General features: G+C 38.9%; 1 protein-coding gene across 2 annotated transcripts in view; it reads left to right on the forward strand.

The window, feature by feature from the left end:
- Nucleotides 1-23576, forward strand: part of pcxb (pyruvate carboxylase b) — a 355470-nt gene that overhangs the window by 34784 nt on the left and 297110 nt on the right. For both annotated transcript variants that reach the window (XM_078936075.1, XM_078936074.1), the window contains one exon: nt 2449-2532. In XM_078936075.1, the coding sequence (XP_078792201.1) occupies nt 2449-2532 (84 nt within the window). The remainder of the gene's footprint in view (nt 1-2448; nt 2533-23576) is intronic.

Below are 23576 nucleotides of genomic sequence, written 5' to 3' on the forward strand. Positions count from 1 at the left end.
CGTCTTTATATGCAACCCTTTACTAACATAATGTAAAGGGTTGCATAGGGACCCAAAGTCACTTTTCTCTGTGACTGGAACAGCTAGAATTACGTTAATTGTGTAAACGGTTGAAGAGTTGCAATAGTCAAAAGAACGTCAATACTGAAGCTGAAGCTCCAGTGTTAAAGGGTTTAACTGTACCTACTTTGGCTGGGACATTTCTCTTGGGTTGTGGGCGATCTGCTGGAAATGACTTGTTTGTTTTTAAGACAAAGAAAAACATCTGACATTAATCTTCATGAAAACACTGATAATTGCGCCTTGAACATCAGAATGCTCTGAGCAACAGGGGATAAGCAGATTGAAGTCCAAAAACAATTAGCTTGTGCTAATACTGTGTTAAAAGGAAGACTAAACAATAACCGAGACCATAATTCCCTCCACAACTGCTTTTATCCACAAAGTTTCTTTGAGGATGATTTTTTTTTGCCCTGATTTTCATTTATCTGGAGATTTTCTTTTCATTGTTTTGGCTTTGGGGAAAAAAAGTGATAAACTTGAAAATAGTTAGAATTCTATAAAAGAAAGCAAAAAAGCATAGTTTGAATTTACGTTACAAAGCTTTCGTCAGAGGAAGCCGATCAATTTGTGAGGTGTTTCAGAACACGCTGTCACCTCGGAGCAGTTGCAATAACTCATTTTCCTCACTTTCATCATTTTACTGGAATGGAATTATAAATTATAATCGTGTTAGTGGCTTTGTTAGTGCCAGAGCTGCTGTTTTTTTATTCTGTTATGCCTAATTTGCCTTTGCCCCCTCATCTAAGATCTCTCTGACAAACGATAAGTCGTTCGCTGAAACAGGTCCATGGTTTAGTGACAGTGCAGAAAATTCTGTCCTGTTATAGGTTCATATTCCCAGAGTATGTATTTTATTTAGGGATAAGACTTGTTTCTTTTCTTGCTTCCATAAAATTTAATTAGTTGACTCTTGTGACATTATAAAGTAGGTGAATCTGCATCCAGCTGGGTGAATTTCTAAATCCCAGAAGACCTGGCTAATGAAAGAATAATTGTCACATAAGAAGAGTTAATTACGTTTACGTTATACACGCATCAAATAAAGCATTCTTTTTTGCCTTTTTTGGCCTCTCTGTCGATTAGATTATACAATGAAAACCCCTGTCAAAGAAGCACACTAAGGATAAAAAGGCGTGCTTTATCTTAGTGGATGGAGTATTTGAGATGGTAAATAATGATCTACTGGGAAGTCTGTTACCAGGTTAAATATCTTTAACACTTTTAGCTCAGCCTACACAATAAATTGCAAATTACACTTGTGTGCATTGATGCTCACCAGATTGGTGAATATAGACCACAATGCATTGCGTTTGAATTATTTTTTTTTTTATTAAAAAAAAAGTTTTCTTCATCAGAACACAATAGATTCATATAATCTATGTAAAATGTCCATATTTATTAGGTGTTTACGTTAACAAATGGGTTATGTTATATTTGCTGTTTAAAAAAAAAAGAGTGAGCCTAATGTCTGATTTGCTTTTAAAATCCAGGGGACTAGATGGTCTTTTATGGTTAAGGGTCAGGGGTCGGCAGCCTTTAACACTCAAAGAGCCATTTAGGTTGTTTTCTTACTGATTACAACCCAGTTGAAGCCACAAAGTCTGACTTCACCCTTTAGAAAGATAAGACATTGATTTGAATCTATATTATTGCTACTCTAATGATAAATGCAGTGTTCCCCTGCTTATTCGTGTTTCAACATTTGCAGTTTCACGTATCCACAGATTTGTCTTTCAGTCACAGGACTCCTCCAGTTCATCACAAAAGCTCAGACAACTCAAGACACTTGTATGAGCCTTGTGTTTCTGAGACAGGGGGGCGGAGATGAAGAGCCCGCCGGGCCGTCAGCGTTAAAGAATGTTGCTGGCAGTTTAAGAATATTTAACAGCAAGCATCAGCTGGTTCCGCCGGTTCCTGAATCGCTATAACCGAAGTTTCTGACTCTGCACGGAGAAATGGGATTAGCTGACTCAGAAGTGGTTGAAAAATATCCTGAAATGCTGAGAAGGAGAATGGCGGAGAATAATTATCCTCCGGATGAGCGAATGAGGGATGTAACCGGCCTCTACTTGGTTTCTTTCTCCTTTTTTTTTTTTTTTTACTTCTTACTTTTTTACTTCGCAGTAACTTTTTAAAATTAAAATCTTTTTATTTTTCTGTAGCCAGAGAGCCACAATAGGACAGGTAAAAGAGACACATGGGGCTCTGGAGCCTCAAGTTGAATGGAATAGTTAGGGAGTTCAGCCACAGTCTCGAATTAATTTGTTGATAGGAGTTGGTCTTTATTGTTCAGCTCAATAGAGTAACAGAATTTGAAAACATTTTTGTTCTGACAATCACTTTGTGTCCAAGTTTGGATCCTTTTGTTTTCTTTTTTTTTTTAAGGTGGTGGAGATTGCCCCTGGATTTCAGCTGGACCCTCATCTCAGAGACAGACTTCACTCTGATGCTGTTAACCTGGCCAAGCAGGTGAGCTGATCTGCTGGTGACTCCACCACACTGTCATTCTTCATCCCTACACATTTAAATAAATCATTGTAAGAAGCTTAATTTAGGAGGGATTTTTTTTCCCTTCAGTTGGATTAATGTATCAATTAATGAGGATGCACGGTGGTGGGAGAGGTTGAATCTCAGCTGGGTCCTTTCTGTGTGGAGTTTGCGTGATCTCCTCCTGCGTGGGTGGGTTTTCTTCGGCCTCCTCCCACAGTCCAAAAACAGGATTTATAGGTTAACTAAATTCTAAATGTAGTTTTTTGTCTTTCTGTGCCTTTACTGAGTTTTTTTAAATCCAAGTTTAGCCTGCATAAGAGACGTGGTTAAACTTTTGACCAGGAGTTTTCAGGAGAAATGCTTTTAACTTAAAGGGCTTACCTGGTTCATTTACTAAGTCAGAATAAAATTGCCTTCCATCCATTCCTCCTATAATTGGCCTGCATACGAGGATTCTCCTCAGGAATTGTGATGTGCCGTCTGTGGCTCTGGTTAAAGGGACGTTTGGGTTCCCTGCCTGTGAAACCCATTATGCAAATGTCTCAAAGACGATCGCAGGATTTTTGCATCTTGTGAACTCCTGCTTTTGCCAATAAAGACCAGGGATGTTCTGCAAAGTCGCATCTCCACCTGCATCTATCTGTGTAATGACTCAGCGGTTACCACTCCTCCATTAAGTCAGCTGTGACGGAATCACTTAAGACTCTAGCCTCATCGCTCAGGAGATTTCAAAAAAAGGCCTTTTCGGGTAACGGCCCTGTTGAGGAATGAGCAGAAGTTAGGCAGGTGGATTGAGAGATGGAATGACTTGCCGCAGAGATGACCTTGATGATACAAGCGGTTATGTAAAGATGGATGGAAATTTAACGGGGGCTTCATGATGTGTCCTTGCTTTGGTGGTGGTTTGTTCTTGGTAATCATATCCCGGCGTCTCCCTCCTGATCTGCCTAAAGTGGAAAAACTTTGTCATTCTTGGTTTGAGAACAACAGCGGGACTTCCTGTCCCTACCTGCAGCTAGAGCTGTGACGGTGTGGGATTTTTCATTACTGCGGTGATGAACCAGAAGGGTGCGTGGTGTGTAGGAGGAAGGGGCGCACAGAAATGTGTTGGGGGTGCGTGTTGATTCTTCTGCACGTGAGGCTTCACCTGGGCTCTCTGGTACAGACATATTCTCAATAATATATATTGCCCAGTAATAAACGAGACTGCAGAAACTTTGTCACCTTTCCAGTAGCCATGAGCCTGAAAAACACGAAGAACCCGGGGCAGGAGGCTCCGCCTTTGTTTATACAGACACGTAACTTTGCGCTGCACAAAATAGTTCCCAAACAAAACATGTAGTGATATTCATCAAAATCTCATGATGCACATTCATGTTTAGTGTTATGGAGTGAAGGAGAACAGTAATATACCCCTCCCCCCAACACGGAATCCCCCGGCGGGCGGCCGTGTCGCGCACTCAAGAACGCATGCAGCTTGTAATGGAAATGAATAAGTAGAACGCAGTAAATTTGTCGTATTTCCTCGCAAGACGGAAACTTCTGTTGTAGAATGAGGATGTGTATGTGCTTCTGAAACCGCGCGTGTGTGTGTAAGTAGAGTGAGCCGCGTGCTGCGTAGAGGGAGTGAGAGGCGCGCCGACAAGAGTGAATGAGAGGGTTGGTGCAGGGAGTGAAGGAGAACGGTAATAAAAGGTTTCCCCCAGAAACCCTTGAAGTCTCAACACAGGACTAGCAGAAAAAGAAAATTTTCAGCAAAGATGAATGTGTTTAATGTGTTTATTATAGTTCCAATCACGCACCACATGCAGAACTTTAAAAAAAAAAAAAAAAGTGCGGTGATGAGGTTATCGTCACACCCCTACCTGCCGCCGATTCTTTGAAGCGCATATCATGACTGGCTGGTGCACAACACTCATTACATCTTTCTAGGTGCACCTATGTTGAGTACTGTGACCCTTTTAGGCTCTATAGGCTCTTGAACACATGTGTACGATAACGATTTTTGCGATTAATGAACTTCAGTCTCTCATCACCTTCATATACATGAACTTGGCAAAAGATGTGTGGAGGCGACTTGCCTTATTTTTAGAAAAACTATGTGGTCCTGTAAGCAAAGGAACACAGATGTCCTTGTTAAGTTTGCAGCACATGTGCCATTCAAACATGCTCATTACAATGTGCAAATGCAGGGCGACCCTATAGCAGTCGTTGGGATGCGCAGCCACATGAGTATAAAAGCCTCAGAGAATTGAGTCCCTGATTTGATTGCAAGGCTGCCTGACCTCCTTTAGTGCAGTTCCTGCAGAGTTTCCTTTATTTCAATGTTTTTTTTTTGGCTATTCTGTTAGAAAATCCAATTACATACCAAAAAAAATAAACTGTTTTGTGTTTTCTTTAAGCTGCCAGTGACTCCTAGGTTTGCATTTAGCTAAGTTTAGGGTTTTAATGTCTTCAATCTGCAGTTAATTCTGGAAATGGACTTCTCTTAAAAAGTGTACTTTTTAAGCATCTGTTTGATGAAAAATTCATTGATGAATAAACAGTTTTCAGATAGCATTCCAGCCTAGAATGCAGATTTATTAGAGAAATGGGAATAAATGTAAAAATAAAACTTTTATTGTCAAAAACTCAGCTACAGCTCTTTGATGGAATAAGATCATCTTCCCTTCAGATACTATTCCAGAAATTCAACAAGTTAAAAAACAACAACAAAACGATGTTTGACGCACCAAAATGCAGTTTAATGAACTGATTATGGGAGAGGGCCTTTACACATCACCATTCATTTATACAGGACATACATTTTTATAAACAAAATGGTTAAGAATTTCATCTTTTGAGAGTCCTCCTTGCTGGTGAGGGAAAAATGCAGCTTTGTCTTGAATGATGGGCTACTCACTAATTTTGAAGCTCGTATAATAGCCGTCTTCTCACACATCGACAGATTGTAAAGACATGAATTAATTTAATGTTGGTGTATAGCAGCTGACATTTTTATTTATGCAGTAACAAGCATGAAAGAAAAAAGGTCTTAGATTTTTTTCAAGATTTTTCTTATTTTGGTAGTGTTTTTAGTACAAATATTTATTAAAAAGGGTTGTTTTTGTATTTTTGCAATAGCTACTGAGATGGTTTGGATAAATTATAAGCTTTGAGTATTGTTTGTCTGCAGTTATACAGAAGAAAAGCTTTCATTAAAATAAGGAACAAAGAAAAAGGCACAACATTTGATGTTTTTATGTTGGTGTCTGAACTTGTGTGCCCGCTCCTTATCCTGAAAAATATACAAAAAGAAATCAAAATGTGTACAAAAGATAGGAAACGTCTTGTACAAAAGATGGGAAAGTGGGAGCCCTATAGGAAATTCAGTTTATTTTTTTTAATGTATTTGGCTGTATACTTGAGCCTAAAGGTATTATTTCATAATGAAAAATATTTAAAACGTCGAACTAATATTTCTCATTTTAACAATCTTCTAATTTTATTTCATTGGAAATAAATGAAAGTTTTATTTCTTTATTTTTACATTCTTATTTTGTTATTGGAAAGCATGAAGCTACTTTTTGAGTGCATTCAGATTGGAAAAGTCTGTTGGTCCGGATGGAGTCCTTAACTTTACGTTTGACGTATTCAGACTGCCTTTCAACCGGACATTTATGTTTCAAACCACAGCTTGTAAACAAAAGCATGTGACTAAAGATCTCTTCAGTCGATGGCCAGGATTTACAGGGGGGAGCAAAGCAACAACAGAGATAATAATGGAAGTCCTGAGCTTTCAATCCTTGTCAGGATAGTTCACTGATTCAAACTTTATATCTCACTGAACAACTTTGATGCACCAGATGCACCGGGTGACGCGTGGTTCCTCCGAGTGCTCCTCTGTAACGCCGGGCCCAAAAGCCAGCAGAGTTCCAAAAGGACGGCTCGAGGAAGTCTGAACCGGCTCATAAGCCACTCATAAGCAAGTCTCCTTGCTGTCTAAAGATGCGTTCACTCCGAATTCTTCCATTTGCCACATCTTCTAAGAGCACAAGATCAGCCATTGTGCGTCATTACGCATTGTGATGGGGCATTTTCTTTCCATCCATTTAGTTACATCTGACAAGGTACAGATGTCGGTAATAATCGACTTGGAAATGGGAAATTGTTCAGCGCAAATGTAATTTCTTGTTGCTTTCTGAATGGTTGAGACATACGCCATACATTGTTTTATCAAAAATAAAACAAACTAAAGGCATATGCATGAATACCATAATTCCATAGCTGATGAAGAAATGTTTTAATATGAAAACAACTTTCCCCAGTGGACAATTAGTACGTCTGTCCGTCCGTCCGTCCGTCCGTCCGCACGCCCGCACCTATATCTGCTCCGCCAGACGGACACACTGACGAGAAGATCAGTTTTGTACATTATTTTGTTCTGTTAACTATTATTTATGAGGATGAATTGCACAACATGCCAATATTGTAGAACATATTTCACTTTTCTTTTTCCAAATAAGTGTTCTTTTGAATTTCTGTTGTAATTTTCGTTTGATCTTTTTTGTTTGTTTCACTGCTGATCGGTCCAACGGGTGTTCGTCTAGGCCACAGGTGTCAAACTCAAGGCCCGGGGGCCAAATGTGGCCCGCCATGTCATTTTATGTGGCCCGCGAGAGCATAACAGTTTTTAATTTCTTCAAATAAAATATAAAAATTGGTGTGTATTTATTCATATTTAGGGGGAATCATACTTGAAACATCGGTTTGGCCAACTATACATAAGGACTTAAACACTGTCCATATAACCTAACCTGACAGAATCAAATGTAAATGGATTAATGTTAAAGTATCAAGGAAACATATATTTTCTATGCAACTTTAATTGTCACATTAAAAAGTTATAAATAAATAAATGAGTTATTTAACATTAAGGGGTAGTTACGTTCATTTTTCGTTGCATTTAGTTACATGGATAAGTTATTTCTGGCCATTTGAGGACAGCCCCTATGCTGATGTGGCCCTCTGTGAAAATGAGTTTGACACCCCTGGTCTAGGCTGTTAATTGTAAGACTTGCTTTGTGAAGTCTTCATGTTATTTCTGAGAGGCAGTATTGTCATTTTCACTTTCACGTGTTTCTTTCATCTGCCGACGGTGTCGCCGTTTCTCCTTTCACCCGTTTTTGTGCGTACGCCTGGGTCAGAGCTTGCGTGAAGGACCGCACATTTTCCCGTCACGTTTGCTTTTTATAAATCTCAACTATTGCATAGAGAGTGGCGTACGCCTTCTTTTGTGCGTACGCAACGTTTATAAATGAGGCCCCAGAAGAGGGACATATGTGCTTTGAAAAGCCCCAAAGCCGCTGTGTGAGCTGACGGTCCGAGCTCACACAGTTTTGTCTGTCATCTCAGTGTTACAGTTTTACCGGAAGACCTGGTTCTCCTGAGTTCGGTAGCTCGTTCACCTAGAGCTGCGGGACGGATCGCAGTCCGAAGTCTCCTAAACATAGCGCACATGTAACAATGCATCCTCCCTTCCCCTCAAACACAAAGTCCGACTGCTCTGCTCAAAGACACAGTCGCTTGGTCCACTCTGTATTTTTTTTTTTTGTTAAAGTCACTTCCCTCTGTTTATACTGGATCATTGCGGATGACTCATTACTTGGGAATTAAAATAAATGAAGTAATAAAGTGAAAAACGAATAATAATTACCGTAATTTCCGGACTACAAGCCGCTACTTTTTTCCTGCGCTTACAGCCCTGCGGCTTTTTCAGTGACGCGGCTAATTTATGGATTTCATTGACAGCCGCCGTGTATGTACTTTTGAACTCAGTGAATAGTTTGAACTCTCTATCCAACTCCAAGCACAAGGCATTTCTTTTCAACACACCTCTTGGCAGCCAAACAGCATGGACTTGACTTCAGGTCTTAGACACTTCAGTCATGGTTCAACAAAACGAAACACGCATGCCCGGCCGCATCCCAGAATCCTTTGGGGCCATTAGACCCAACGTGCACGTGATCGCCGCTACAATATGATGAAGCTTTCAAGTTAAAAGCAATCGTTAAAAGCAGCGTAAAAAAGTCCACCATCACCAACGGGTTTGGAAAAGCCGGTTTGCTGCGTGACGGAGAGAACAGCGCATGGAGTGAATGTACACTCCATTTACGGTTTCTAAGGAAACCGTAAAAGCGGAATTTTGCTTTGAAAAGCTCACAGCCTCCGTGTGAGCTGGAGACATCTTCTCCTGCTGATTGAGCTGCGGGGCCGATGGCAGTCTGATGGCTCCCACACGTAACAACGCATCCGCCCCTCATACACAAAACGTACAGTATTAAGTCCGATTGCTTTGCACAGAAACGATTTGCTTCTTCCACCGGCGCAATGGGGACGAAGTGCTCCTCCTTAAAGCCGCCCTGGCCAGTGGTGTCGGAGTAGATAGGAAGGGGAGACAAGGAGCGCGCGGGGCGGGAGCGGAGCGCAGAGGCGTCCGCGGAGTGCAGAGGCTTCTGAATTCTGACGCACGCGTTGCACTGAGGCGCGCGCTTTTCAGTCGCCGCTGCTTTATTTTACCGGTGTGTTTTTTAACCAGTCCTGTTACTCCCATACGCTGCCGCGACACAAGCGGAAGGAGAGCTTTTCCCGTTCACCCCTCCATGCACTGCTGATACTTGCTCATTCTTAAACACGTACAACAGTATGGCGAGCCGGGCGTTGGCCCCGCCTTTAGCCCCTAAGACTCATGGGAAATGTGGAATCGCGGATGTAAATTTCCTCATCATAACTGAGGGATGTAATGTTGATTATATGGTTACTGTTTGTAATTTTATGTATGATACCTAGATTGTCAATAAGTAAAAAAAAAAAAAAAAAGAATGAAATAAAAACACCATAACTGAGGAACTTGTGAACAGAATACAGGTCCATGATGTTTGACAGATGTCGATACACTCAAATGCATGGGTCAGAGGCAAAGCTGGCTACACCCACAACATACTAATGAACTGCACTCACTCTGGGATGCTGGCCGTGATCTGTCAGGATGACAATATCGCCTAACACATGCGCGGCTTGTACTCTGACGCGGCTTGTGTATGTATAAAATTAATTAAACACGAAAAAATGGGTGGGTGCGGTTTGTAATCGGGTGCGCTTTGTAGTCCGGAATTTACGGTATATGATAACGAAAAATTAAAAATCCCCCCGACGATATCATCGTCCATCCCGATAGTTTACTGCAAACATCGTCAACTGCCAATTTAAGGGACATTGACCAACCCTAGAGGAAAGTCTGAGCGAACAGATTGTATACAAACCGAGACCACCTTGAAAGATGGGTCTGAGAATGGTTCCTGGTCCTGGAGCAGGGTCCGCTTGGGTGCATTCAGACTGAAAATTCGCTGGTTCACTTTAAGCGAACCAAATGTGTCCAGTCTAAATACATATTTAAAGTTCCCATTAAATGCAGCCAGTCTAAATCAACATTTTTTTTCTTTGGACATCCTCATAACTTGTATGAAGACATGAACATTTCAGTTGCTGTTGATATGACTCATCAGGACAGTGGTCCTCAGCTGTCTTCATGTTTAGCTTTTAAACGAATAGGTCAGCCCTGCAAACAATTCTCATTTCGGAAGATAAAATGTATTTTTTTGTTGAGTGCAGGTGAACTGGAAATCTCCATAAACCAAACATGCTCCTGGAGTTTCAACATAAAAGCCTGGACTTGAACCCCACTTTTGTCCCCTTTTGTGCATAAACAATCGCCGAACCTGTCTTGTTCAACCAGACGTGAAAGCATTTAGTTTCATTTGTCAGAGTTAAAGGTGGCACAGCCAGCTATTTAATCTGAGGAGTTTGTTTCTTTGACTTAAATGCAGTTGGCTTTTAGAGCCCTGCAGCTTCTGGTGGCATTGTTTTTGTTAAAGCACACTAAAATGGAGGAAATCAAGAGGGGGTTGAGTGTTTTGAAAGCGCTGTACAAACAGGCTTTTTAATCCCAGCTGATGTTTCTCGGCTATTTTTTCATAATGGCAGTTCCTTAATGATGATTCTCTTCATCTTGCCATCTGTATGTGTAATCCATCTTTAATTATCAGTCTTTTAGGGAATCGTTCTGTGAACTCACTGCGGTGCCACATAACCAGTCATAAAGCTGGAAGGCTAAATTAAAGGCTGCATCAAACTTTTTAAGACTTTAAACGTTTGGTTGAGATAAACCAAGATGGTGACATTTTATTTATTCATCTCACATTAAGATAGATTAGAATATGTTTATTTAATTTGTGATTTTACCCTACATTCTTCATCTTTAGCACTTCACTTCGCATTTATGGAACAATATTTCCATTGTTATTTTAATTTTTTCAAATTACGTACCAGGAAAGCTACAGTGAAGGAAGTTGACTGTTGCAGTCAAGCTGTGCCTGAAATTGTCAAATTAAATTGATAATCATTTGACTTTTCATGTGAACTCAGCAAGAGTCTGCCTACTGCACCTGTAGCATCTTGATTTAGTTTGTCTGTAATGATGTGAAGTTATGGTGTTGTATTGATCATGTTCTCAGAAAGTCAGTTCTGCTCATAAACTAAAAGTGGATGGGATTCAAACGCAACTTGGTATTCAAGACCCACTCCAATAAAAAGGGCGTTTTAAACATCTTCTTGTGGCATTTTTTTCTAGTAATGGACATTTACTAAGTAAAATTAAGGCTAAAACTCTGTTTAGTATTTCCTTATTCCTTATTATGTGATGTAGAAAATACGCTTGGTGGGTCACAAGCTTCCTGCATTGAGTCTCTGCAACAGCGAGTTGCTCCAAGACAACAATCCTGCCCACAACTTCTGTCGCTCTGCAGAAACTATGTCCTAGAAAATGACAGTTTTTTATTATTATGGCTAAAAAATTAGTATCATAATTAAGACCAGTGTGAACTCTTTTAAAATGGATCAAAAGATGATCGGAGTGGAACTTTAAAAATGTTTTCAGTTTGTCTCATACTGGACACTGTTTGAATAAATTACTTTTTTTTTTCTAGGTACTGCAAGTTTTTATGTGACATTTGTATCTTGTATGTAAAACTAGGATTTAGTTCATACTGAGCATTTCTTTTTCTTTTTTTAAAGAATTTACATTACATTTAAAAAAAATAAGGGTTTAAATTATTTAAATTCTTTCCTACCAAATTTGGTGAAACTTTATTTTGAAGCATTTCTAGACTGACAACCTTCATACAATTTGGCTAAAATTTAATGGTATGTTTTTTTCTTTCCTTCCAACCTTTAAAGCTTCTTCCTTTTTATTTTTTGTATAAAAGCTGGTCAAAGAAAGTCAAATCCTAGTTTAGGGCAGACTTTTTTCATCATACAAAGATTTTTAGTATCATACTGTGTCATCAGTGATTGCAGGTACTTGCATAAGGTACACTCAGTGATGTTAATTCAGTTTAGTGTAGTCATCTTCAAAATGTCAACCTGCATTTTTTAACCATATTGCTGGTTTTTAAAGGGCATTTCTTGTCTGTACATTTAAATTCATTTAAATAAGGTTTTCTATGACAATAACGTTAAATCTGGTGTGTGCATCACCGATATTAAACAAATGCATAATCTAATAGTTACCCTCATGAATGGCTGTTGTTTGCTATGAAAAAAAAGTAATTTAGGAACTAAAAAGATTTAACTTCAGTTAATTCAGTATTTGGAGACCTTTTTAGCTAAATGGCCCTGATGGCTCCTGGAACAGTCTTTGTTGTAGTTTGACACGGAGTCCTGCTGCTGCTACTCCTTCAGGATTGCACTGACAGAGTCCACCACTGCAATGCTGAGCAAGCAAATGAGGAAATGCAACTGTGTGATCTGATTGCTATAAAGCTGGACGGATGAAGCCCGTTAGACTAATTCAACACTTACAGCTTGGTACTTCCTGACCAGTTTGTGTCAAAGACGAAGTCGGGTGCAATTTTCATGCATCAACATTTCCCCGACCTCATACCAGGCGAGTCAGCAACTCACTGAGCTACAGCCTCTCTGAGCATCGGAAGGATGCATTGGATTTTCTGATGGTTTTACATCTTAACATCAGCTGTTGATCAGAGTTGATCTGCCAAAATGTTTTGAATCAAAATTTTCCACAAGTATTTGTTTTGAGAAAAACACTCGGAGGCTTTTGGAATTCAAGCTTTGATCGTATCAGACTTTCAGGGAAAATTAATGTTTGACATAGCGAACGACTCAAAGGAAATGTTAAAAAAATGTTGTGATGGTCCCAGGACCAACAGCCTGGCGACAACTTTTTGGCAAAGTGTGAAATAAGGGGATGTTCACATTTTACCACTACATGGACAAATCATATTAATGATGTTCACAAAATTTCACTCATGCCACCACATTAAGTCTAGAATCACAGTTTCATTGACCTTTGACCTCTGGAAGAGGCTTCCATCTTCAATAAATTAAAGTACCTTTAGAAGCTTCTGTATATTCAAACTCCTCCTACGGATTTTGGTCTATCGCCTCCTAACTCCTTGAGCATCATTGAGAAGCTACTTTGGGGGAAAAATGTTGAAACTAGAAGTTGCCCATTTTAAACGGGGTTGGTGAGGCGAGCACGCAAAAGTGGCTTTCCCTGTTACTTTCACATGTTTTAACCGAATATTGTGTACATTTATAACATGAATTGGTGTATCAAGCTGAACCAAACAATATGACGCACAATATTAATGTATTAGGAATCTGGGTGTGGTTAACACAAACCTCAGCTGCCAATGACGTTCCAAAAGTAAACGTCTGCAGACTCTTCTGAATTTACATAGACCCGGCAGTCACCCCCAGGTGACCAAAAAATACAATAGTTGCTATGGCGTTCCAAATAAACAGGGTGGCAGGGAAAGAGGGGGGTAGAGTGAGGGGCCTGTGTCAGGAAGGGTCCTCCAGGGCATGGGCAGGTAGTGCCTGTGGGCCATACAACCTTAAATTTAGATCTGATATTTAAACTTCAGTTTATATTTTTTAACTTTGAAACCAAGTCAGTCTGTAAAAGAGCCCCTCAACATTCTAGTTCAGGATTGACTAAAAACCACATGAGCACTTGGCAACACACCAATCTAAGTTAACTGTAATCACTCTTTCAACTCGGTTCCTTAATACGAGCTAAAAATTGCATAGTTTTATCATTTGTCTGTGAATTCTGAATCTGTGCCGACTTAACGTATCTCTAATCTTCATTACTTCAATTTTTGAATGTTTAAAGGGTTTCTAAAAAGAAATAACTGCATAAATATCCTGCAATTAAATTATATGAATAGTTTCACATTACTTCAATAACTTGGTTTAAATAAATTACATTTTGGAAGTGTAAATGAATATAAGAGCCAGCAAACTGTGGCACTACACAGAAGAGCTGTTTTATTGATTTTTTTTCTTTTTTTTAATGAAATTTAATGTCCACTCAGCACTGCGCTTTGTTTTTTTTTCTTTCTCTTTTCAGGGACCTTTGAATACCTTTGACCAATTTAAAAGTTTTGTGTTCCCTGGTTTTTCCTCATGTGCTCTTCATTAGCTGCATTAAAATAAAGATCAGACGTAGCAGCATCCCTAAAACGTAATGTTCTTGTGAGGTGAATCGACATGAGGGAGCAGGTGTCTGACAAAACACAGACAGAAAAATAAGACCCACATCTTTTTTAGACATACTCGTCTGCAACCAGGCATCCCTAAATAACAGCACAGTGTGCAGCCAGGGAAAATTTGCGAAAATTTAAATCCTTTGCTTGTGTGTCGCTGCTCCCATCTTGTGTGGTGAATCCGGCTCTCTTCCTTCTGTAAAGCCCTGTTTGTCTACACACGCCGTCAGTCTGTCAATCCGCAGAGGGTATTAAGTGTGGAATTAGTTCTGCTGTCATTCACCATGGCGACGGGGAATAAAGAGACACACACCCAGACAAATCGTGACCCCTGTAAGACGAGCACATTTGCACATGAGATTCAGACTGACACTTTCTCAGGAGGTTAGTGTGGGTTTTGTAAACATTGCAAAGAAATGTCTTCATAAAACAATACATTAATACGTAGTTTCCATAATAACATTTGCATAAAAAAATTAATCATTCCAGCATTAAAGGGGCTTTTCTTTTGGATAAAATGCAAAATAAAAGGAAAAAAGGTTTAAAGATCCACTTCAATCATTTTTTTTGATCCATTTTAAATGTTCCTAGTGTTTTTTAATTAGATTATGATGTTTTTAGCTGAAATCCTATAAACCTGGCTTTTTCTAGGACATAGATTCTGCAGAGTGACAGTAGTTCATTAGAAACTCACCCCTGAAGATGTGTGGGAGTCTTGGCAGGGAGCAGCCCCACCCCCCTTCCCCTCCCCGGTGCTGAGAACTGTCTACATGCTCTCCCACTATCTCACAACCCCTCACACGCCTAACCTAACGATACTGGTGCAGGAAAAATGTCTTGCAGTATTGGAGCCATCCAGCCGTAAAGTTTTGAGCCAGACACCCAGACGAGGAAAACAAAGACGTATATGGACCTGGTCGTCTTTAAGTGGATTAATCAGAATGGAGTGGAGCAGGGAGCTTGTGGCCCTCCCACTGTATTCCCAGCCTGATTTCTCTATACTCAAATGTGATTACTAACCTGTGAAAAGGGGATTCCTTTTGATTGGTTTATTTTGTTGTCAACTTTTGCGGTTGATTGCAAAATATTCCGTCCCCTTTTTATTATGTGTGTTCCTGTTTGGACCTCGACATTACTTCACTCTACAAGACGGGCAAAACTCAATGCATAGTAATTGGCGCGTGTGTGTGATATCGTATGTCACGTGACGGCCAACTCAGTAATGTACATCGATGATTAGCTCCTATATAAACTACGGTTCAGTGTATCAGTTCTCTGTCAGTCTCATAAAAAAGCATTTAACCTTATTTGGTTTTAGGTTAAATAAACTCTATCTAGTTGCATTTCTGGAGACTCGTGTCCATGTTTCTCATTATGTCTGAATTGTGGAATTATGCGGGGATTTCAGCCCTGCTCTAACAGAATGATGAAATCTGCAGGTAAACATTATTGGAAGGTGTCCACGTTTAGCCTTCCAAGCACTTATGCTGGCAAGATTGCCAGTTGAGTCCCCTTCCCTGGTCCTGTACAAGTTGTTGTATAATAATGATATTCAGAGGGGGAAAACAAGGAATCAGCTTTTTAGTCAGAATTGTATTTAAACAAAAACAAAACCACTGTAGTTTGAATTAGAAATAGACTTGTCCTTAATAATTCCTAAAATTTAGGAAATAGAACCTCAGATAATGAGCACTTATTGCGCCGTGTTGTTACAATGTCACTAAAACACACTGCTGTTGAAAAACTGTAAACTTGGGTCCCTGTGAGTCCTTAAAGCAAAACACTAATACTTTTGCTAGTTGAAGTTTGTGCTGCAATTAAGTCTGAATAAATCCAGTTGTGACCCCAGCCCAACATCCCCTCTGACATTCTTTTCTGTTGTAGATTTGCTTGTGTACTTTGCGTAATCGTCATATGTTATGCCTCAGTTATGGCCAAGATTTAGCTGTAAGAGAAAATGACTTCATGCTGAGCGTTTCTGCGTCTGAAGAAGTCTGAGCAACTAAATGTCTGCATCGCCTGTGGCTGGATCATTACTCTTCTACCACCATGCTGTCTGGTTACAGACTGTGACGCTGTTTGCTGGCAAAATATTTCCAGATTGTTACAGTATTGTTGCGATTTTCCTCATGCCCTTTTTTCTTTGTTAGTGTAAACATTAGAGGCCACTATTTTTCCTTTTCAAATAGTTTTTTTTTTGTGAACTGTGAATCATGTTATTGTTTCAGTGAGCTATAGCAGTAGTTTTCTAACTTTTTCCAGACCCATCGTCCCTCATGGTGGCCAGTTTCAATGTTCAGTGAATGTACAGACACGATCAGAGGTTCTGCGGTGTGTTTTGAGCATGCGGTGTGATACGGTGGTCTAGCAGTGTTTTTCAACCAGTGGGCCGCGGCACACTAGTGTGCCATGGGAGATGGTCAGGTGTGCAGTGGGAAATTACCCTCATTGACTGATCTAAAAACATTTACCATCTCCAGGAAATCAGCTATTTGTTCATCCAAACAGGCCCTGATAAAACACTGAGTAGTTAGGAATATGAAATGAAATTTGTAGAAAGAAGAAAAACGCTGGTGATGTGATGGGAAATATTTCAGCTGAAATCATTTGACAGATAAGTTTTCTATAATTAATTTGATCATAAAATACTTTTTTCTTTGTGTTTATTTGATTCTATTCAAGACATTTTGATAATAATGCCAGTACAGCGATTTAGCTGCAGCTATAACGGTTTTTGGAAAAGTCCTGCCCCTTTAACTGTCTCCACCAATCATTCTTAGAGGCTTAATCACAGGTCATCAGTCTGACCAATCAGAAGTGGTTAAAATTTTCACTCCCTTGTTCTGATTCTGCTCATAAAGTCTCTCAGTTCTAACAGAAATACCATCTAAAGCTCGTCTTTAGCGGTGTAGCTTTCCGCGGGATCTGTTATCAGACCGTGGAAAAAGTGAACAAAACAATGAAGCTCAGAGAGGTGAGTCTGTCTGCGTGGAGTGTGGAAACGAGGGCGGGGAATTTTGTGAGGAGTCAGGGACTCGACTTTGGCCTGTGATGTGTTGATTATGTGAAACAAACATGGAGGAAAATCTGATTTAAATAAATAAATAAAAAGAAAAAAAATGTTCCCCTCCGAAAATTCTCTAATTTTATTTTTCCTTTGTGGGCTCTATTTCACTCTATGCAAGCAAAGAGCAAAAACACATTATGCTGTAAGTGCAACATATGTTTTTTCAAATTTGTACATTTAAATTCCACCCATGCTTACCTATTCTATTGCATACCTCCTCAGCTGACTTTCTTGGGAAGCATTGGTTTCTAGCTCAGAGGTGTGCAGAATCCTGGTGCTATGGTGCCTGAAAAGTGTAGAGAGTATCTATAAACTGGTGTTCTGCATGGACTGAACACTGAATCCATTTTACACCTTTTTTAGGTTCACACAAAAATTATATTTGCCTTTTATAAAATAGACATTTCAAACGGTTCCTTTCTGGTATTTTATCAATAGTCGCCCTAATGTAAAATAAAATAAAAAAATCCTAATACCTATGGAAGGAATTTAATGAAAAATTCTGCCATGCAACAATCCCTTAAAAAAAAAAAAAAAAAAAAAATTGTGGTACAGTAAACCCTTGTTTTTCGCGGGGGTTACGTTCCAGAAAGAACCCGTGATAGGCAAAAACCGTGAAGTAGAAACCTCTATATCTTTTAACAATTATTATACAATTAAATACTCTATTATACATTGAAAAGACAGAACAAACCATTTTACAGGCTCAAGCATTTGTTTCACCAATAAAAGTACCTTAGAAACGTCTTTTTCTACAAATAACTTCTGCTCTGTACTGTCAAATAATAATTTTAATCATCAATGTGAACAGAAGGCTTCAAATCGGAGATTAGCCCCGCCCACTGCGACCCGAAGAATTGTCATTATAAAATAATGATTAAAAAAAGTACAGTGGGACAAATAGTGACTCGGGTGTATTTAACTGCTCTAAGTCCAGACTGAGCCGCTGCATCCTAACTCCGCTCTGCAGTGTTTTCTTCTTTTGCAGCCCGCGGTGCAGCTGCAGGTGTTTGTTCGGGGGAAGAAGAACATAGTGATCGGCAGTTGGTATCGCTCTTTTTTCTTCTTCCCAAAAACATCAAAAACATCCTTATACACCGACATGCCAACATCAAGAGAATTTGCACGTGCATAATGTAAATTTGGCAAGCTGTTTTACGTACGTGTACATATTAAACTGCAACGTTATTGACGCACAGGTAGAGAAGCTGAGTGATTTTTTTAGCCAATCAGAATGCAGAACACAATGCACGATGCGAATCCTTGAAGTAGCGAAACCGTGAAAAGTAAACCGTGTTATAGCGAGGGATCACTGTATTTATATTGATAACTTAAAATCATTCACAGACAGACTTACTACCCCAAGGTGCAAAGTCTCGAGTTTAGTTTAGTTTTCATAATCAGTTTTAGTTGTAGGATTTAAATAAATGTTAACACACATGGCTAAATAAGAGGATCTTTTGACCCTTAATAAAGTTGCTGGAAGTGAAAACCTCTGAGAAGGAAGACTTTTGTTGAGGTAGAGGAGACATGTGGAGGAAAAATGCTCAGAGAATTAAGTTGTCATGTTCAGCTAATGCAGTGACTGAGGGGAGAGGGGGGGATAATAGAAGAATAGTATTGTTGTTTTTCTCCTGACTGGTGGGGTTTGAGCTAAGAGCATTTGAGGGAACAGAACAAAAATGCTGCCAAAGAAATCAGGCTTTGTCTGTATTGTGACTAGGTGCATCATAAAAATGAGGATACAAACCTACTATTGACGATTAGTCAAAAAAGGAAGCTAACTTTGGCCGCTTATTTGAACGTTTATAGTTTGCTCCAATTGTTTGCCATTTAAAACTGTCATTTATGGCAATGCTATATGTTCATTTTTTTAATACAACCCTAGCTTTTATCTTTTTACAGATATTTTATCATCTCACAAAAAATTTTCTCAAATCGGAAACTTTCCAAAGACTTCAACTGAGTACCAATTTTTTTAACAGAAAAATCACTAAAACTCTGAAGTATTGTTTTTTTTTACCACAAAGATCAAAAGTGTACAGACAATAAAAATGTGTAAATCCAAAAAACGAAGCAAAGATGAAGTCAAAACAAAGTTAAAAAATATATAAAGGAAAAAAAGAAAAACTTATTCTAAACTTTTAACAATATTTTAAGGATTTGTTCTAAAGATTATCATATTGTAAGATCTGTTTTCTAGTCAAAAACGTCGACGCTATCAACCTTTCAGAAACGTTTGTCAAATTTTAAAAGAAAACTGTACAAATCATCATAATTCCTGTCATTGTAAAGAACCTGATGAGTGACAAACGCACTAGTGCATGCACACACTGCTACTAAGGGATTGATTTGCTGGTTTGATGTTCTAATTTTAATATTAATTGAAATAATGGAATAATAAATTTTAAAAAATAGAAAAACAGATATATCAAACCCAAATTGACTGATACGATTGGAGAGTAATGCAAGTTAAACGAGGATGAATGATGTCATCTTCTTGACAATGTAATAAGTGCAGTAACTTCAGTAACTGTAGAGACGTATCCCACACACATGTTGCATCAGATTAATTAAATATAATGATCATATAGTCAAATAGTTTGATTTGTTGCTTGGCGGGGAGTCGAAAGAAGCAGACATAATTAATTTCACCCCTATTGTTATTTCTTTTGCATAGTTGCTAAAATCCACTTATCAGATTATCAATTAACAAAAGGGAGTGCCTATTGATCAGAGTAAATTCTTTCATAAGATCAGTGAACATGATAGGAATCACGCACCATGTAACAGATATGTTATGTACGTTGATTATCATTGGAAAACACGTCTACATTTATCCAGTAATCATCGCTATACATTGCTCAAGTAAAGAAAATCAATTGCGGAAAATACTTTCATCTCATTCCAGTTAACAGTATTACACATCACATGTTGATTAACAAAAATATAGTACTCATTGGTTATCATCAGAAAACATTAATTCCACAGCATCAAAATTCACATCTTTATGTTTGGAATTTATTAAAATATTAGGATGTGTGAAGTCCAAAATACCACATTTCATTCTGGATGTTCAACAGCGTCATGTGGAATGTTAAAGAGGAGCGTGCAGAGCAATCTTCAGAAGAGTACAACCCATCACACTAAGATCGCAAGCTTTTGTTTTGAAAGGCTGCAATAATTGGATTTGCACTAGTAAATAATTAGTTCATTTATTTATCAAATCTGGTTGCATGAATATCAAAACATGCCGATCCCCGCTGATGTACTCATTACAAGGGCTTTTGTGGTTTTAAGGAGACTCCACATAATCAGTTCTTGAAGGATGCTTTCTCTGTACAGCCAGCACGCAAATGAAAAGCCCTTATTGAATTATTTTCCACTGCAGGTCAAATACTCTGGTGGCATGGGGACCGCATGTTTATGAAACTCTTAATATAAATCTGCTTTGAGATTAAATTAAATGTTTTACTGATGTAGACTGTTATTTAAAGGAGTAAGAAGTGGTAAAAAGTTGAAGCCTTTAGTTTGGTATTCCACTTAGAGTTTGTTGGAAAATGTACCAAATATAGCTTGTACTTGTCTTCTGTATATTTAATTTTTATTGCATGTTGTATAATTTTGTGTATTTATATCTGCTTATTTTCCAATTTATTCCCAGGAAGTTAAATACTTAATAACTAATATGCAGAATCCTAGTATGTTACCAGTAAATATGAAAGTTAAGATTTGGCCAATTCTCTTTGCAAATCCTTCTGCATCTTCCTGTAGTTTTTTTTCTTCTTTCTTTTGTTGTCAAGCTGCTGCCAAAACACGCAGTTTGGGTAATTCCACTATTCTGCAAAGCCTGTCAGACATCAGACGTCTCACCTGACATGTCCTTGCAGACTATAACTGCAATTTCAGCGTGGCCATTTGCTGTTCGACAATGCAAAAGTGGGAGTTAAAAAAACAACAAAAACGTAGCAAGTGCATTTTGTTTCCGCTAAAGTTTGACAGGAGAAAAACCCAAATGTTTACACAGAAATCTGCTGCTGAAGTTTACTGGTGTAACGCTTTTCTTATGCTCCATCTCTTAACAAACCAACTTCTGAAATGTGGTGATCCACAGTTTGACATTAATCCTCTTTACCTATTGGGTTGGTTCCTGATTGAATTAATTAGGGGAAGCCTCAGACAGGCATGTTGGTGTTCTTCTTGGAAGAAGCTTGTTCGTTAAATTTCAGCTTGTAATAAAATTGGGAGCATCCCCCTGGGGTGTATCCCTGTCTGGCTTCATTTTTACGCTGATGTGCTTGCTCTGCATTACTCCATACTGGGCTTGTAATGATAAAGATGTCTAGATAGGTCTGCTTTGTAAACTACAGATGTAGGGCTCTATTAACGCTGCATGTGGAAGTTTTTGGTGCAAATATTAATGTTAAAGGAAGACGTACAGCCTGGTTGCATTGAAGACCCACTCTGATGAAAATTGTATTTTTGGTGTTTTTAATGTAAAACTTTTGTTGACTGAGGACATTATATATCATAATGAGAAATAGAGGCTTAAATTTGCATTTCTGAGTATTTCTTTATTTAAATCATTGTGAATCACGAAAAAATGCTGTTTGCAAGAGATTTTATGTGTTGTTGAAATGACGCTGGGCGGGCCACAGTCTCCCTTCTCAGCCCCATTCAGGGAGGGGTAGAGGGGGCTGGTTTGCTCCACACCACACAGTCCCACCCACTTCTATCTACAATTTCTAATGAACTACTTACTGCTACACTGCAGAAACTATGTCTCAGAAAACGACACAGGTTCTTGATTTTTGCTAAAACTCCACTTGGAATGCTTTCAAAATGGTTCAGAAGAGGATCTGAGTGGGACGTGGAGAATCCAACATGTTTAGGGCAGTTTGTTTAATCTTATTGTACTCTCAAATGCTTAAATATTTAGCTCAGACAAAAAAAGGTGACTTTCTACCATTTTGAAGTGATTTAATCGAACCTGCACCTTTTGAAAATTGATTGTGATCTTTTTAAGGATTAAAAAACACAAAGCTTGGTGGTGCAAAGAGTTTTGACTGAATTTAGAATTTCGTTGATATTAAATTGAATTGATCTTTTTTTTAATTTACATTATTGTTTGCACAAAACTCAAAGGAAAACCATTTATTTCCATGACTGCTATCCATGAAAGAAGTTGGGAAGCAGAAAGATAGGATGTTGAAAGATTCCTAAGTGAGCTTTATGTGAGAAAATAAGAAGACTGTTTTAGGCTTAATTTAGACTTTTGAGGCCTTTCATGAAAAGGTTTTGGATTCATATCTCTGTGAACATTAACTCTGTGTAGCCATGTCACCCTATCTGCTGAGAAAAGCAGCTACTTTCCCTGGTGTGGCTGTTTGTTTTGGTCATTAAGCAGCTGTATTAGTTCCTCATTTCATGGACAAACATGCTCATTACGCTTTAACCAACTGCTGACGGGGCAAAAGGTTACTGAAGATGGCATACGAGATGTGGGAGGTGACTGAGGGAAAAAGCCAAGAGGCGCTTAAGGGAAAGTTTGACCTGGGGGGTTCGTGCTCTGTTTGCTGAGGGGGTTGCTGGGCTACCAGCTCTCACTGAAGCATTCAATGTGATCCAGTACTTATTGGGAAACACACATTCAATTTACATGCTCATTCCTTCTGGTTAAACACGGGCATAGTGAATGTTTTATTTATTTGTTGGACACGTAATCCAGTGTATTCATGTCTGTGTGCATGAGGAGGTGCCGGTCGGAGTGATGTGTGGCACAAAGTCTTCTTTAGATACTGTACATTTGTATAGATATGCTTAAGACTTGTAAACAGTTGTGTGGATGCCGCGTGATGGTGTGTGTATGAGTATCTATGCATATAATGCAAGTTACATATGACACTCATCCCATGACCTTGTGTTATAATTCCCCATGTCCTCTCCAAGCGGCTAGAACTCAATACATCTCACATCTGTTACAAAAGGGGTTTGTGTTGTGTATTAACGCATTGGGAGAGTAACATACAACCCTGATTGTAAAAGCAAAATATGTCCATCACAAGAAGCACTCAGCTGCTATCTGTGTTCATTTGCCCGACAGGACAACTTTTCACAAAACTTTTCAAGATGAAAAAAAAGGAAAGTACGACCAGCTGATTCATCCAGAAAGAAGGATTTTTCTGTTATTAATGGTGTGGGAGAAGAGATGAGCGAGGAGATACGGTGGAGTGAGGGACAAAAGTGTGGTCTTAAAGGAGCAATTCAGCCGTAAAAAGCAGGGTAAGAGAAAAGTGGCTATGCAGGGATGAGTGGTTAAAGACTTTGAGAATAGGACTTTCACTTAC

Source organism: Oryzias latipes, chromosome 18 (genome assembly GCF_053564925.1).
Source record: "Oryzias latipes strain Hd-rR chromosome 18, Olatipes_Hd-rR_3.1".
In the NCBI taxonomy this organism is placed as follows: Eukaryota; Metazoa; Chordata; class Actinopteri; order Beloniformes; family Adrianichthyidae; genus Oryzias; species Oryzias latipes.